This window comes from Gossypium arboreum, chromosome 9, assembly GCF_025698485.1.
Source record: "Gossypium arboreum isolate Shixiya-1 chromosome 9, ASM2569848v2, whole genome shotgun sequence".
Classification (NCBI taxonomy): Eukaryota; Viridiplantae; Streptophyta; class Magnoliopsida; order Malvales; family Malvaceae; genus Gossypium; species Gossypium arboreum.
Genome location: NC_069078.1, coordinates 74,811,575 through 74,827,926, shown reverse-complemented (window position 1 = coordinate 74,827,926; position 16,352 = coordinate 74,811,575). Strand labels below are relative to the sequence as shown.

Genomic DNA, 16,352 nt, shown 5'->3' with positions numbered 1-16,352 from the left:
AAATTAAACTTTTTTCACTTAAACTTTTAAAATGTATAAAAAACTCTTAAACTTCTTCAAAAAAAGTAATTAGGTCCCTACTTTTTTTTTCACTCAATTGGATACTTAAACTTTCAAAATTTCTAAAAATACCCTTAAATTTTTTCAAAAAAATTAATTAGGCCCCCGCTTTTTTTTCACTCAATTGAGTATTTGAACTTTCAAAATACATCAAAAGACCCTCAAAATTTTTCAAAAAAGCAATTAAGTCATAGCTCTTATTAAAATTAGAAAATAAATAATAAACAATAAATTTTAGAAAATCTATTAAATTTTAATAAAATATGAAAAAATTAAAACTTATTAAAATTAGAATTTTTATAAAAATAGTAAAAAATAAAATTTATAAAATTTTATAAAAATCATAAAAAAATTAACGACCTCTAATTTTTTTCAATTAAAGTCATCACATATGGGGAAAATGATAAAAAATAAAAAATAAAATCAGTTTGGATGGGCAAATACAAAAATATGCATTATCTAATAAATTTAGGGTAAGTTTGGATGGGCGATGTATTTACCTGCAGTTAGTGTAAAAACAGTAGTGACACAAAAAGTAAGTTAAACGTACCACACCGCACCCAATCGCCCATCTAAACTACCCTTAATGTTGAACGATAACTTTTTAACATATCAAAATAAAACGTCAAAAGTTGAGTGAGAAGTTGAAAACTTTGAGGGCCCAAACACATAAATATGCATTTTTTTTAATAAAATTATAAAAAACCAAGTAAGATATTAAAAAATTAGTGGGAGAAAGGGGGAGATGTTAGAATATGCCCAAAGACCAATCATGAAATGAATGTAATCACATACTCGTTTTTACCTAGTTTGTTAATATAATGCATGTCATTATTATTTCAGTTTCTTTTTGTGTGTGTAAATAAATTGATTAATAATAATGTCCTGAGAATAATATGATTATTCTTAAAAGGTTTTTAATTAAGTATTATTGTGGGTTTAGATAATAATAATGCGTTGAGACTAATGTGTAGTTGATTGATGACAAAGTGTTGTCATTGACATATGGATGTCAAAATCAATACAAGAGTATGTGTTAGATAAAAACATGTTGAACTGACCTGCTATGAGATTGTCGAAACCATTTTTTTGTAAAAAGGATCGACTTTGATTTTGAAAATGAAAACAAAAAAAAGGGAGTTGCCACCAATCTTTTTTGATGAGGTCTGATCGGATCACCTCGAAAAGTGGTTGTTCTCAATAAACAGTTTGATTTATTAAAACAACGATTTTAGTCTATGAAATTTAGAAAGATGGGTTTGGGAGTCGATTACACACGATGAAGGATTAGCACCCTCGTAACGCCCAAAATTGGTATCTCGTTGATTAATTAGTGTCTTAATGTCGAAAATTAAAAATTTGAAAAAAATATGATCCTTTTGTTAAACATTGTTTAATTAAATTTTTACAAAAAAGGGATATATTTCACGTTAATCGAGGAAAAGGATTACGTCCTATAAGTTAGGACACGATGCCTTAAATACTTGAAACGAGAATAAACGCCAAAAATTTATTAATTTTGAAAAATGTTCGATTATCTTGGTTTTAGAAAGAAATCATATTCCTTAAGTTAGATTACGATTTTTTCTTAATTCTCGAGAATATTTAAAAATTAATGCATTGAAAATGTTCGAGTATTTGGATTTATCGAGAAAGTCGAAACCCCATAAGTTAGGGAACAACCTTTCAAATTTTAAAACACGGAGTATTGCTTATTGAAAACAAAATTTTTAGTGTATCGGATAAAATGTAACATGATTTTATGGTAAGATGGGAAATGAATTACGGTAGTGATATGCGTAATAGAATAATAATAACGAAGATGATAATATAAATACAATAATAACGAATAACATAAACTTGCGGTATATGAAGACATAAATGAATAAATGTATAATAAGACAAATAATAATGAGAACAAAAACAAAATAAAATGAAATAAATAAATAAAATAATAAAGGAAAAATAAATGAAATAACAAAGAAAATTCTAGTGAAAATTTAATTTAAATTGAAAATAAACTAATAAACATATGAATAAAGAAACATTGAATGAAATGACTTAAAAATAATTGGAATAGGCCAATTTAGCCCGGGGCAATAAAAGCCAAAAATGGACCAACCCATTACCAATAATAATAGACCAAAAATAATTAAGTCCAAATATCAAGTCATTTACAATAAGTCATCAGCCCAAACAAATAACCCAAATAAAAAGCCCAAATTTTGCAGGCCCAAAACTAAAAACCTTAGCCCAAAACATAGCCCAGAGCCTAGACACTTTCAGCCAAAGGAAACCCTAGGCGCCGCAGCCTCCATGTGCGACCTTGGCGCGCACGTCGCCCGAGGGTCAGCCCCTCTGTCTACCTTACACCAGAATGACAAAATTTGCCCTCACTAACTCCTTATATGACCTGCAAACACAATAAAGAAAGGAAAGCAGCAAAAAGCAGAAAAAGCAAATAGAAACAGTAGAAACAGAGGCCTAAACAGAAAAATCAAATCAGCTATAAAGCCCCAAGACTAGATTGTATTGTTTTTTTAGACAAGAACTCTTGAATAAAAAAAGAAACAATCAGAACCAAATATTTCAAAGGTGCCTCATTTATTTATTTATTCAAAATAAAAGCATAAATAATAATACAATCTTACCGTGGTTCGTTCTCTGTCGCGGTTGAGAACCTCCAGTGACCCAAACGTCACAAAACTCACTCGGGTTTCGACGAGGGTCGGAGGAGCAGCGAAGACGGGAGTTTTCTCCCCTTGCTATTCAACCATTATTTCATTTTTTTGTTGTGTTTTCCTTTTTTAAAAAAAATAGCCTAAATCTATTTAAAAAAAAAAAAAGAGGGGATTCGAAAGGCCGCGGCGAAGCCATGGCCGAGGCTCACTAGAGCCATGCCGGACCTGGACTGGAGACTGAGAAGGGGGAGAGGATTTGAAGGCCTTTTCTTTCTTTTTTTTTTTTAAAAGTAAAGAAGAAATGAAAATTAAAAAAAAAAAAGTTTAAATAGCCTTTGTAAAACAACACCGCTTCACTTAGGCTTTCACAATTATTGGGAAATAGTTTAAATAGTTTAAATAGCGCCGTTTTAATGAAATGACCCGAGACCCGACCCGCATAAGAGTTAGGATCCGTGTGTTTCCAATTATTGGGATATTTGTGCATGAGGTCCCTCCGCCTTTGTGTACGCTACAATCATGCCCTTTCATTTATTTTATTTTTTTCTTAAATCTAGCTCATAATTTTATTTTTAATGCGCTTTAGTCCATGTTGAAACGTTGCGTATAAAGGGTTGGGAATAATTTCCGGCCTTTGCACGTGTTTTAATCATGCCTTATCCTTTTTTTTCTCTTTTAAATTCAACAATTTGGTTTTATTTTGTTTTCAAATTGGTCCATCAAGTTGTCAGGCTGAATGGTGTGCAGGAAACTTAGAGAAAATTTTCCTTGTTAGTCCTTGTTTCTTTCAGCGCGCTTTATTTCGGTCCCTTATTCTTTTTATTTTTACCATTTATCTTGCTAAATTTCGTTTAATTCTCAGTGTAGTCCCTTTTATACTTATTCATTTATCTTTATTATGATTTAGGCTCCAAATTTCGTTTTAAAACTCGATTTAATCCTTTATTCCTATAATCTCAACCTTTCATAGAATTTCATGCGTATTGTTATGTTTTCTTTTATTTATTCATTTATTTATAAATTCATTCATTTATTTATTTATTTATGCTTTTATTTTGTATTTAAAATTTATTTGGTCGTTCATTCCTTCATTCACTGTTTTATTATTATTATTTATTTTAAGATTTGTTTATATTACTTATATTCAATTGTTCCATTATCACTTGTTTTAAAATTTTCACACATTTTGTGTTTTAAACCACTTCAAACTATTACCCATTTTAAATTTTTTATATTAGTTATTTTAAACTATTATATATATATATATATATATATATCATCTATTTTAAATTTTTATATGTTATTTAGTTATACAGTTTCATATGTTAACTATTTCAAATTCTCTCTTTGTTATTTATTAGAAACCTTTTATTATTATTAATTTTAAGATTTTATATATTATTTATATTAAACTTTTCATATGTTTTTTTTACATGTCATTTATTTTAAATTTCTTTTGACATATTATTTATTCTAGACTTTCAACATGTTATTTTAAATTGTTATATATTATTTATTTTAAGTTGCTTTATTTTATTTTAAATTGTTTTACATATTAATTATTTTAAATTGTTTTATACTATTCACTTTAAATTGCTTTTTATAATATCTATTTTAAACTTATTTTTATGTATTTATTTAAAATTGTCTCATTATTTATTTTTAAACGGTATTATGTTATCTATTTCATTCTTTTGGTTATTAATGTTGGTATTTAAGTGACATATGTTATGTGATTTTTCCATTGTGTGTATTATAATTTGTTCATTCATATTTTCATATCATTGTCATTCACTTGTATAATATTGTATTGATGTATTATTGTTTTATGCTCATTACTATATTTTATTTCATGTAATCGCATTGTGTGTTAAGTTCCAACATATTTATTCGATATAGACCGTTATTTTACTCCAAACAAAGTAAACGCACATTACTAAAGGTTGCACTCGTTATTATTAAAAAAAGAAGAAGAAAATATTCAAAATAAGACAATATTTCGTGTTTCGGGAATTCAAGAAATCGTACCTTAACTTACAGGGTTCCGATTTTCTTGTTAAACCTAATAGCCAAATATCCTTTTGGGATTTCAAAATACACAAAGTTGTAGATAAAAATTAAAGACAAACTTATTCCCAAGGATTCAAATGTCGCATCCTAACTTACGGGATGTGATATTTTGTTATATCGGGATTAGTAGGCCTTTGATGTTCGTTTCAACTTAACTCAAGTATTTTTCAAAACAAACATTAATAAAAATGGATCGTATTTTAATTCTTTTCAAATCTTCAACATTCGACATTATGATATTAATCAATCAATTAGGTATCAATTTTGGGCGTTACGAGGGTGCTAACCCTTCCTCGTATGTAACTGATCTCCGAACTTGTTTTCTCGAATTTCGTAGATCAAAATCGTTGTTTTAATAAATCAAGCCGTTTATCGAAAATGACCACTTTTCGATGTGACCCGATCACACCTCATAAAAAAGGATTGGTGGCAACTCTCATTTTTTCGTTTTCAAAACCAAATCGACTCCTTTTCAAAAAATTTAGTTTTGACAATAATAATGATGATGATACTATAATGATAATAATAATGGTAGTAGTAAAAATAATAACAGTAATAATAATAATAATAATAATAATAATAATAATAATGATAATAATAGCAATAATAATAGAAATCATAATAGTAATAATAACAATAATGTTGATAGGAATAATAAATAAATTAATTTGAATAATAAAATAGAAAAATAACTAAAAAAGGACTAAATTGAATTTAAAACAGAAATTTGGGGCGAATTCGAAATAAAAATATAAAGAAAAGGACCGATTTGGACGCGCGAATAACAAGGAAGGACTAAAATGGGCAATATCCCACCCTCCCAAAACGCATAGCATCAAGAGGGACTAAATTGAAAGTCAAAATAAATTATAGGGAAAAATTAAAAAATAAAATAAACTTAATTGCAAAACCATAAAAGAGTAGAAGGGTCATACGCATAAATACCCTATTTTTACCCAAAACACGCGAATTCTGGCTTGTTGGGTCGGGTTCGGGTCGACTTTCCCAAAACGACGTCGTTTTGGCGCCTGGGGAGGCTAAATGGAATAGCGCAGTTTTGCTGTTCTATAAAAGGCCAATTTTTTTTAAAAAAATCATTTTTCACCAAAGTTTTTAAAAAAAAAAACAAAAAAGGGCTCCCCTTTTCTCTTTGGGTTAACCCAAATTTCGTCCAAGAAGCTGATCGGCCTCCATCGCGGCTCCGCCGTGGCCGGTGGCCGGAGCTGCAAAAAGGGGGGCCTTTTCAACCCCTTTCCCCTCTTCTTCCTTTTTTAAAACAAAAAAAAATATTTTGAAATCTAGATCTAAAAAGAAAAGAAAAAAAAAGTTGGTAAATCGCGAAGTAAAATCTTCGCCTTCGTTGCGTTTCTGGCCTTATCGGAACCTAAATGGGTTGCAATGACGTTTGAGTTACCGGATATCCTTGACGGTGATAAGAAAAGAACCAAGGTAAGATCTTTATTACTTATGCAAGTTATTTCGAATAAAATAAAAAGAGCAAAAAAAGCACCTTTCAATTTTTTTATTAATCTCGTGTTTGCTTTTCTTGTATTCTTTTTCGAAAAAAATTACATTCATCGGTTCGTGGCTTTTATAGCCAAATAAATATTATTGCTAGTTCCTTTTTGCTTGTTTCTCTTCTGTCTGCCTTTGCGTGTTGCTACTTCCATTCTTCTTTTGGATTGTTTGCAGGTTAGGGGAAAAGTCAACGAGCGAGGGCTTCCATTTCGGTACAAAGGAACAAGAGGAGTCGAGCCTCGGGCGTTGGACGTGCTGACAAGGCATGTGGGGGGTGCGGCGCTACAAAGGTTCAGAAACCTTAGGGTTTCTGAGTTGGTTTAGTCTTTTGGGCCTATTGGGCTAATAGGAATTGGGTTAGGGATTTTGGGTTGTGGTTTGGGTTTGATATTGTAATTGGGCTTTGAATTTTGGACTTTGGACAGGTAATATTTATTTTGGAATATTTTTGGTTGTCTACTTTGGGGTTAGGCTGGGCAAAATAGGCCTGTTACAAGTATGTTTCTTAGATTATTATGTACTAATCACAACATTACTCGTCGTGATAACTATATATATGATCTTCAAACTTGAGATCATCATTGTCCCAACATCGTGAGTTGTATATTTTGATACAGCCAAACGTCTACCGTAACATGTTGTACTATAAAGACTGATGTTGGGTATGTCACAATTTATGTAGTGGGATATGATTGATCAATATATGATTTGTCCCTCCTACATAATGGGAGTAATATCTTAAGCCACTTTATGGAGTGAAACTAGAAATGCATGATCATGCTTAAATAAGTTAATATGATATATCACATTTATTTGTTTATCATAGTCTACTTAGAGTATCAATAAATATGAGATTAGACTATACAAGTGTGATTATTCCATAACTTGTGTCCGATCTAGATATAAAGGATAAAATGATATAATACATGAAAATTTATCATAGAAAGATTATGTCGAATCACGACTTCTTGTAACTTGGGTAGCAATGATGTATTGCTAGATGTTACTCATTACTTGTAACATTAGAAATATTCTAGTATTGCTACTATTGTTACAATAGCCTACAGGGTCGCACCCTATGGTTGAAGCGAACAAAATACAGTTGATATTGTGTTTAGTTGTCACATGAATTAAATTAATTATTGAATCAATTTAATTTAATAGTTAAATATTGAACATATTATATGTACAAACTTGTTGTATATAAATAGAGAATATAGTTAAAATTAATATATGAATTTGATTCATATAAAATATTAATCGAATATAGTTTACCAAATTATTAAAATAAATAGTTATAATAATTTCAGTCAAAGATAAAAATTATGGAAGATAATGTTCTTTTGGAAAGAATATAATGTATTGATACTTTCCATAGTTTTCTTTAAAAATAAAAGGGAATTATTCTGTTTTTTATTAGCTCAAATTAATAAAAGGAATAGAATCCCTTAGAGAGTGTTGGTTACCAAAAAACAAATAGAGGGTCTAGCAGTTGTTTTGAATTTTCTCTCTAAAAAGTTTAAGAGAGTTTTTGCTGTTTATTTTGATTGGGTGAACTATGCAGTGCCTGAGACGATTTTGTTGGGGCTTGGGATCGACATCGCAAAGGGATCGGGCTGAAACAATATCGACATCGAAAGGGGATCAGATTGAAAAAGTATTTCTTTGACTTTATTTTAACTCGATTCGTTCATCGTACATAAATCCATGGTTAATGATCGTTGAATTTTTTTTTTCGCTATGCCACGAGACATACCGATGTTCCACCAGGAGGATGGTCCCCACCAATCCCCCTAGCTACACCGTTGTATCTTAATTGCCTCTCCAAGCCTAACGCTCGCCCATTATGTTTCTTTCTTCAGTGTAAGGTTTGTATCAAATGTGCTCACCCCACTTGCCTTTTTAGACCTAACGCACATTTTATCAAGTTTGCTTTTTCGATTACCTTTTCAGGCGTGCTCACTTTTACCTCCTCTTTCAGGACTATTCACCAAAACAAACAACCTACTTAACCCCCTAGCATATACCCAATTGCCTTGAAAATGTGCCTTTATAACCTTTACTTCAACTGTGGGTTTTCCAGCACCTCGCTAATCTAAGGAATTTGCCCAGTTCAAGAGCTCATCGACTCAATAGCTCACCTACTTAGGGAACCATTTGTATCCTGCCGAAAATTTGCCAAAACCCTCTCCCATCACAGCGTCACATTTCAATGCATGTTGTAACACCTTGCCACTAGCTACCTATAATGTAGCTTCCCTCATCTAATCATGTCATAAAAAAAACCTCATAACCCTACCAATTATCCTATAAAGTACGGATACTTTCACTAGGATCTATAGATAGTTTTCTTAAAAATTCACTGCCTAAAACTTTCCCCCTAAAAAGGAACCCGAACATTTTGTCCTTACCAAATCTCTTTTGGTAGTTCTCGACATCTTCACTACGGTACAAATAATTCTTAATCACAAAATTCTAAACCACGCATCAACAAATATATAAATTTAATATTATAATTTTTAATTTTAAATATAATTTTAATAATTTTAATTACTTAATTTATATATATAATTAATATCTTTACTAATTATTATCTTTCTATTATAATTCATTTTAAAAGCAATTGTACAATTGAATGTATGTATATTGTTATTATATCAAAATTTGACCGACAGAAATTGAAATTGATGCATACATGTATAATTGAGTTTATAAATACTACAAAATACTGTATGTTATAACTATACTATATTGGCAGGACTATTTTGGCACTTGAAGGAGTTAACATACAAGGAATGTAATGAAGCAAGTGGCAAGTGGCAAGTGGCAAGTGGGTCTTATGAGATTAGGACTGCTTTCAGATTTGTTTTGGGTAGAAGAACGGCAATTTTGCCTGTCTTATTTAGTTGAAGTTGACAAGCCTAAGAGGAATGAATGGCATTGATGGCTATATGGTGCATGGACATGGATATGGACTGATAAGATAAGATTATGGTAGTCGGTATCGTACCGGTATTGGCTGTATCGATCGGTACATATCATTTCCATCTTAAACTGATATTAAATAATTTATGTTTCATTTTTGTCAATGTTTTAATGGGTTTAGGCTATTTCAATATATTTCAACCTATTTCATTCAATACCAACTTGTACCGACCCATATCGATTAATACAAAATTTTGACATTTTAAACTAATTTTTAAAGTTGTTCTCTTAACCAATTTAAACTTTCCATAATTACATTTAAAACTAAAAGCTATTAAATTGAATTACTCAACCTAACAAACAATATAAACATATTTATATGAATATAATCGAGATATATTTCCATGTTGACATTAAAATTTTAAAACAATTTTAAATTCATATTCAAAATTTTTAACTAAAGGGTAAAAGAAAAAATAAAGTTGCTGTTGACTTTAAATTCAAGAGTTGGAATAATTAAAATTCTCGTGATTCTCGCTATAAAAATTTTCATTCTTGTTGTCACAACATAAAAATGCTCCCTTTGTCAAAAAAGAAAAAAAAATTCACTGAGACAAATTTCATGGATGGAGCTTCGGATAAAGGCAGCACTCTATATTTATGACAATGACACACCATGTTGAATTCTGAAACAATTGGTTCCATATGATTAGTTCCCTTTAAACTTGAAATCTTGGTATGCATCAAACTTGTCAAGGCTGGCCTAGAAGTGAAGGTTTATAGAATGCATGTGTCTGGGCAATCTCAATGCGCTCTCGAGGATCATTCAGGGTTTCATCCCTCAGTGCCTGCAGAATCGCTTCAGCCGTCTTCTCCCTAAACATTCAAAATACATGACCACAAGCTTAGCATTGGACTTATTCCTCATACATAACCATGTCACTACACATTGGTCAAAGAGACATGTTATCTGATATTTGTAGCTGAAAATTGAAGTTGTTGTATGAGGAATATGAAGCTACCTTGTTATAAGAATTTTGTAGAGCGTCTTCAATAGAGGGCACAACTCAACAGGGGCAACAGGCTTGTTTCCATCTGGATGCAACACACTTAAGCTCGATTGACTCAGAAGTTCATAAAATGCTCCTACTGCAGACACTCCCTGGTAAACAATTACCATTTGTTTAATTTTGTTCTTCATTAGTATAATGGATAGATTCAATTTAGAGTCATAACCCTGAAGTACTGCCACATTCTCATAAAGTCATCAATTGCACTTACTAAATAACAGTTGAAGAATAAGATATATGTTTAACAAGCATTTTTTTTTTTTTACCTGAATCATTCCTTTTCCGCTGATGCTATCACCCATATCTCGACTTAGTTCTCCTTTGGCTAACATTTGGCCATACCATGCATTACGACCTTTTAACAATGTCACATAAGTGTCAGCCAGCAAAGGGCCTGCCAGCTTCTCTGGTTCTTCAGCCAACAAATGGGTAATAAATATCATTTCTGATGTACAATGTGCAAAATACACAGATTTGCTAGTAGCACTTTCCTTGGTCAGGGCTGCTACCATTCCTGAGAAAATCAAACTTGAAAGTCATTATCAAGTATACCTTTTGAACTCGAATGATTAGATTGTTTCCTATTTGCATCCATCTTAAATATAAATTAAAGATTTAGCTTCTTCAAAGTTTCTTTCTTAAGCAGATAAACGATGTCTAACCTATCATGAACCAAATTTGTTCACCATTACTTCCATGGAAATCAAATAGTATATAATCTTTGAAGGAAGCCAATGGGATGGGTAAAAGAATCACTGCAAATATGCTGGTGCACCAGTTGTGGTCTATTATACAAACTTAGTTGGCCGAAAGATACAGGGGTACTTACCGGCTCCGATGGCATAGACATTCTTCAGGCCGCCCATGACTTCATGAGTGACAAGATCACTGTTGTCCCATACAATGAAATGGGGCTGTCTTAAGAACTTTGCTAGGGGTTTTCTCCACTGTTCGGCTCCACATATTCGAGCGTTAGCATATTCCTTATTGTATATCTCAGAGGCAATATTTGGTCCCCCAAGATAGAGTATGTTCTCTATAGGTACTCCAGCTGCAAGGAACATACGCATAAAGCTCAAAAACAGGACAGATAAAAGATTTACTTGAGAAGAAACAGAGAATCCTACTCGACTATCGGTTGTGCGGTCTGGAAGTGAAAGTAGTAACAATATCATCTGGAATTGAAAATTTTGCTTTGCTTCACCAATGCATATTAAATAATTGAAGAGGAAGTCTTACTTGCTCGATTAATCATTTGTGTTGGGGTAATGATATGAGGAAGGGGTTGCAGTGCAGCCTCTATACCCTTAGACAAAGAGATAATGATAGGCACAGTGATCCTTTCTTTCCAATAATTGCTGATCTCTTGGAACACATCACGTGTCTCGGTGGAAGGCAAGCCGTTTACCACGATATCGGCATCCCAAACAGCTTCCTGCAAATTAGTCACAACTTTCAAAGGACAAAGTGGCGTATCAATCATGTTCAAGCAAAACCCATCTTTCAAAATCTCATCCGCAAATAGTGTTCGATCGCCTAGCCTAGCCTCAACATACTTCAAATAGGCACAACGTCGTATCAACCTCCTCAATACATCTTCCCTGGAATTGATCACTTCAAAGAGATGTTCTGCGGTAGCTCTATCAACTGCTCTTCCAGGCCTCCTCCATATTCTGATTTGAACCTTGTCTCGAAACTGCCCGTAGCTATCTTGCAGCAAAGCTGCGAACACACTTCCCCAAGCACCTGCTCCCACACTCACAATCCTCAACGGATCACCATCACTCTTGCATAGAAGGTGCCGAAGCTCATCAAGTTTCTCCTCCAAACCATTAAAGTTGTAAAAAGATCCATTTGAGTTCAAACTCCGGTGCAATGTGTCTATACTCCCTACCATCTTTTTCCAACAAAGAAAACCCAATTCTCTGATTCTAAGGATGTAGGATATATGTTGTGAGGTAGAAAAGGATCATGGAAAATTTGCCAAATTACCTAATGATTTTATATGGCTTTTGCTCTCCTAAAACCGCACTAAACAGCCTTTATTTGAAACAAGGAAAAACATGTTGAATTCTCCATGATTGAATAAGAATAAAATTTTATTGGTGGATTCTTGTACCAAAACCAGAGCTAACTTTTTCTCACTCCCTATAGATATTCATACCAACCCGTTCTAGAAATTGTTCTTGTACAGAGTTCCAATATAAAACAATATCATCAGAATGAATGCATCTAAACAGTTGGAGTTCATTGAAGGCAGCTAAAGGATAGAATCAAAAAAATAGGAAACAAAACAAAACATTGATATCTCCGTCTAGAGTTTGTTCATCTACCCAACTATAAGCTTCAACAGAAAAGATAGAATAATAAATAAAAAGAAAAAGACAAGCGGGCAAAGAAGAAGAAATAATTGTCAATGAAATATGGACCAACCTTTGGCTTTTTGGGTGTTGTTAGTTACAAATAAAGTAGAGGATTTCGTTTAATTACTACAGCATGGTTAATTTCAAAGTGCATTTACTTAAGAGGGAAGAAAGGCAAACACAAAGTAAGAATGTGTGAATGTTGATGCTAAAGTAAATGAAACAGATGAGTGAAATGGTGAAAGCTGGGTTTGTGATCAATAATAATGGTGAGAGAGATGCATTGATGAGTGACAGTTGAGAAGAGCGTGATTGATTTGAGTTGGGAGTTGCATTAAAGGTTGTTGCATGCCAACCGTCATTACATAAATATTGGATGACTTATTCACCTTAATATTATTGATTTTACTTCTTTACATCTCACAATCTTACTAATCAAAATGTCACCATTATGACATCTCCATTCACCTCCTCCGCTGCATTATCAATTTTTTTTTTAATTTTCAGCATTGGGGACTTTTAGCTTAAATGGGATAATATGAAATTTTTAGTTATATCCGGGTTTGGGAATGCAGTGCATTAATGGATGGTAGGGGTGGTTCCTTCCATAATCAATAATCCCTGACCTAAGTAGGAGACCTTGACGGTGGGCTGCCCTATAATCACTTACATAACCCTCATCTACTTATATGATAACAAGTAGCATTTTGTACCACAACATACCCTACATAATCCCTAACAAATCCAACCTTACAAATAAATTTATTAACGTTTGTTAACTTTATTGATGCGGCAGTTCACGTGTATGTCACATTAATAATTAATTAATTTTTAAAATTAAAAATATTTTATATTTTAAAAAATAAGTTTAAAATTTTTATTTTTAAATATATTCTTTTAAAAATTTTAAAAAACGAAAAATTAAATAAAAACTAAATAAATTATTATATTAATCCATAAATATCTAATTATACATTTATTCCATTCAACCTATCTAATACTATTATATTTCTATTCCATTTATACTCAATCCTTATTATATTTGCATTCAATTCCGTTTTAACCAACCAAACGCCCACACCTTTGGTAACGACTCTCTTCTCCCAGACATGTTGAATTAGTGCAATTATGATCCTAGGTGAGAACAGTCTCGACAAATGCAATCCCCAATTAGAATTGTTTTAGTGAAGGGCTTCTTTATGATTTCCCCGTCAGCTACGGGAAATTGTTGGACCACTAGATATCATTGGGCCCTGAGAAACCAAATTGTAGCCAACCTTAAAGCCTTAGTGAGTCCATGCCTCGGCCATATAACGTGTACATTTGCACGCATGCTACTCGACTAAGGTCACCTTGCCATTCACATCCTTGAGCCTCTAAACTGGCACATCATGACCTGTGAAGGCTTCGACTCCCTAGGTAGCGTTGATCAAGCTTGACATAACCTGCATTGCAGCTCCAAAACCACCCCCATAATCTCTCCTTCCTCCGAGACATCAATAATATATAGAAAATACAATCAAGTTCCTTATAAATTAATTACTCAAAAACATTTTTTTTCCAAAAAGGTCTAAAAAAATCTTGGTAATTTTTTAAAAAAAATTAATTAAATCTTTAGAGAAAATTACACCTAATTGAGCCTCTAATGATAAAAAAAATCAATAAGATCTTTCAGTTAATGGAAATCGTTGATCGATTTGACTGTAAATAGATGTTGACGGAAGGATTGAGAAGCTGCAACATACCACTTGCTTTTGATTTCTAAACAAATTTCCAAGTGAAATCAAGTCTCCAACAATTTCAAAAGCTCAATTTTCATGATAGGATTTATGAGTTCATGGGTACAAATAAGAGAGAGTTAAGAAAATGTGAGAAAGCAATGTGATAAAGTAAGAATTCAAGTGTTTTTTTTTAATGGATTTTGTCATTTATTGATGTAGAAACATAAGGAAGCGATTTCTAGTATAGATTTTGATTGTGTTCATGAGGTGAAAAAGAAAGAAAGTGGCGAAAGTGTTGTTGGCAAAAGAAAAAAGTATCAAAGGAGTGAAAGGAAGAAAAAAGAAGCAAAAGAAGTGAAATCTAGTAAACAATAGGTAAGTACTCTTATGAGTTATATTTACTTAAGCATTAAATTGAAATATGTGGAAAATCAAGTGTAATAATTGTGTATTTAATTTAAAATAATATTAGTGTACAAGAAATAGTGAGAATTTACATATAGAAAGTAAAAAATTAGGTAAATTAATTGGCATATTACAAGTATAAGTGAATATAATAGCGACATTTTAGTGCGAAAATGAGAAAATAGATGAATTTAGTATAAGTATATGTAAGAGATATGAAAGTTTATTGTAAAAAGTGATAAGTGGTATGAATTATAAATGAAAGTAATATGTTTCATAAGAAAATTAAAGCAATGAAGTACTTAACGAATAAGTGCTTATCATAAGTGTTCATGAGTGAAATTCTATGGAATAACTACAAAGTATGTAAGATGTGAAAGTTAGTGACTAAGTGAATGTGAAAGTAAAAGTGAATGTGAATGTGATAAGTGGTACGTGGTACGTGGAGTTAGTAAAAGAATATTTCATAAGTGGATTAAGTGATAAATAATGCAAATTATTTGTGTAAAAATGTGTGACCTAGCCATAAGTGACATATGAAAGTGTATATTTAAATACGAAGTGCAAATATGATGAAAAATAAAAAGAAATATTACAAGTGAATAAGATATTGTAAAGGATAGTAAACAAAGTAATTAGTCAGATATAAATGGTATGTCATTAGAAATTCATTTAGCGCACTCGTGTGATTAGCACTTCAGTGCTTGTGACTATTATCTATGTGCTCGTGTTCCTTAGCACTTCAGTGCTCGTGATTATTAGCACTTACATGCTTGTGCTATTCCACATATTCTTCTCGGTCCTCCTTTGTTTACTAAGGGTTAAGTGAAGTAAGTGGTAAATGAATTTTATACTTAGGGTATACATCTATAATGAAGTGATAAAGATAAAACAAAATGAAATATTAGTGTATTTAAATAAAATTTATATTGAATACTAGGATAAGTATAAAATTCGTGAGTATTTACTAAGCTTTCATGAAGCTTAATGCATTGTCTTCAAACGCGTGAAGTAAGGATGGTGAAATGATATAAGGATGGTGAAGTATGGAATTTAAATTATGGACACTAGTGTGGCATGTACATAAATATTCTTTTGACATGAAAGTATCAAACAAACAGTGAAATGATATAAGGACAAGTTATGTTTAAGTGAATGTTTTAAACACTTTGTGGTTTATTGTTGGTGATTGAACATAGGAGAGTTATGTGATGATTTGAATGATAATTAGGAGTACTTTTAAGGTCTAAGAATGGTTGAGGATGGTTGAGAATGATTAGGGTATAAATTGATATTTTTTGTAATGTCTTTAATTTAAACTTGATTTTGGCTCTCTTGCATCCAAGTCTTCTAACTAGGGTCTAAGTATTAAAAATTAGAATTTTTTATAATTTATAGAAGCTTTATAAATTTTATAAGATACTTTTTAAAAGTTTTATGATTTTTATTGGAAAAATGAAATATTAAATTAAGGGTTTTCATACATCGTCAATTGATTTTAATTGTCAACATAGTTAAAGAAGGAAATCGTCAACGAAT

The 16,352-nt window shown here is 31.7% G+C and overlaps 1 protein-coding gene and 1 long non-coding RNA gene across 2 annotated transcripts; one reads left to right on the top strand and one right to left on the bottom strand.

The window, feature by feature from the left end:
* The first annotated feature begins 5,913 nt into the window (after nt 1-5,913).
* Nucleotides 5,914-7,054, top strand: LOC128280506 (uncharacterized). The gene is made up of 2 exons (XR_008270595.1): nt 5,914-6,260; nt 6,504-7,054. It is a non-coding gene; the product is annotated as an uncharacterized LOC128280506 (long non-coding RNA).
* Nucleotides 7,055-9,785: 2,731 nt separating this feature from the next.
* On the bottom strand, nt 9,786-13,045 carry LOC108454172 (glycerol-3-phosphate dehydrogenase [NAD(+)] GPDHC1, cytosolic). The gene is made up of 5 exons (XM_017752522.2): nt 11,564-13,045; nt 11,154-11,375; nt 10,591-10,838; nt 10,277-10,416; nt 9,786-10,130 (listed from the first exon to the last, which is right to left on the bottom strand). Exons 1-5 carry the CDS (start codon nt 12,219-12,221, stop codon nt 10,007-10,009), a joined length of 1,392 nt encoding a protein of 463 aa, XP_017608011.1. The 5' UTR covers nt 12,222-13,045; the 3' UTR covers nt 9,786-10,006.
* Nucleotides 13,046-16,352: the final 3,307 nt, after the last annotated feature.

Bases quoted from the DNA above. Each gene is read 5' to 3' on its own strand.
- LOC108454172 (XM_017752522.2), bottom strand. From the start codon at position 12,221: ATGGTAGGGAGTATAGACACATTGCACCGGAGTTTGAACTCAAATGGA. The intron at 10,839-11,153 runs GTAAGTACCCCT...TGATTTTCTCAG, and splicing joins TGTCTATGCCATCGGAGCCG to GAATGGTAGCAGCCCTGACC. The intron at 10,417-10,590 runs GTAAAAAAAAAA...ATTGTTTACCAG, and splicing joins GCGGAAAAGGAATGATTCAG to GGAGTGTCTGCAGTAGGAGC.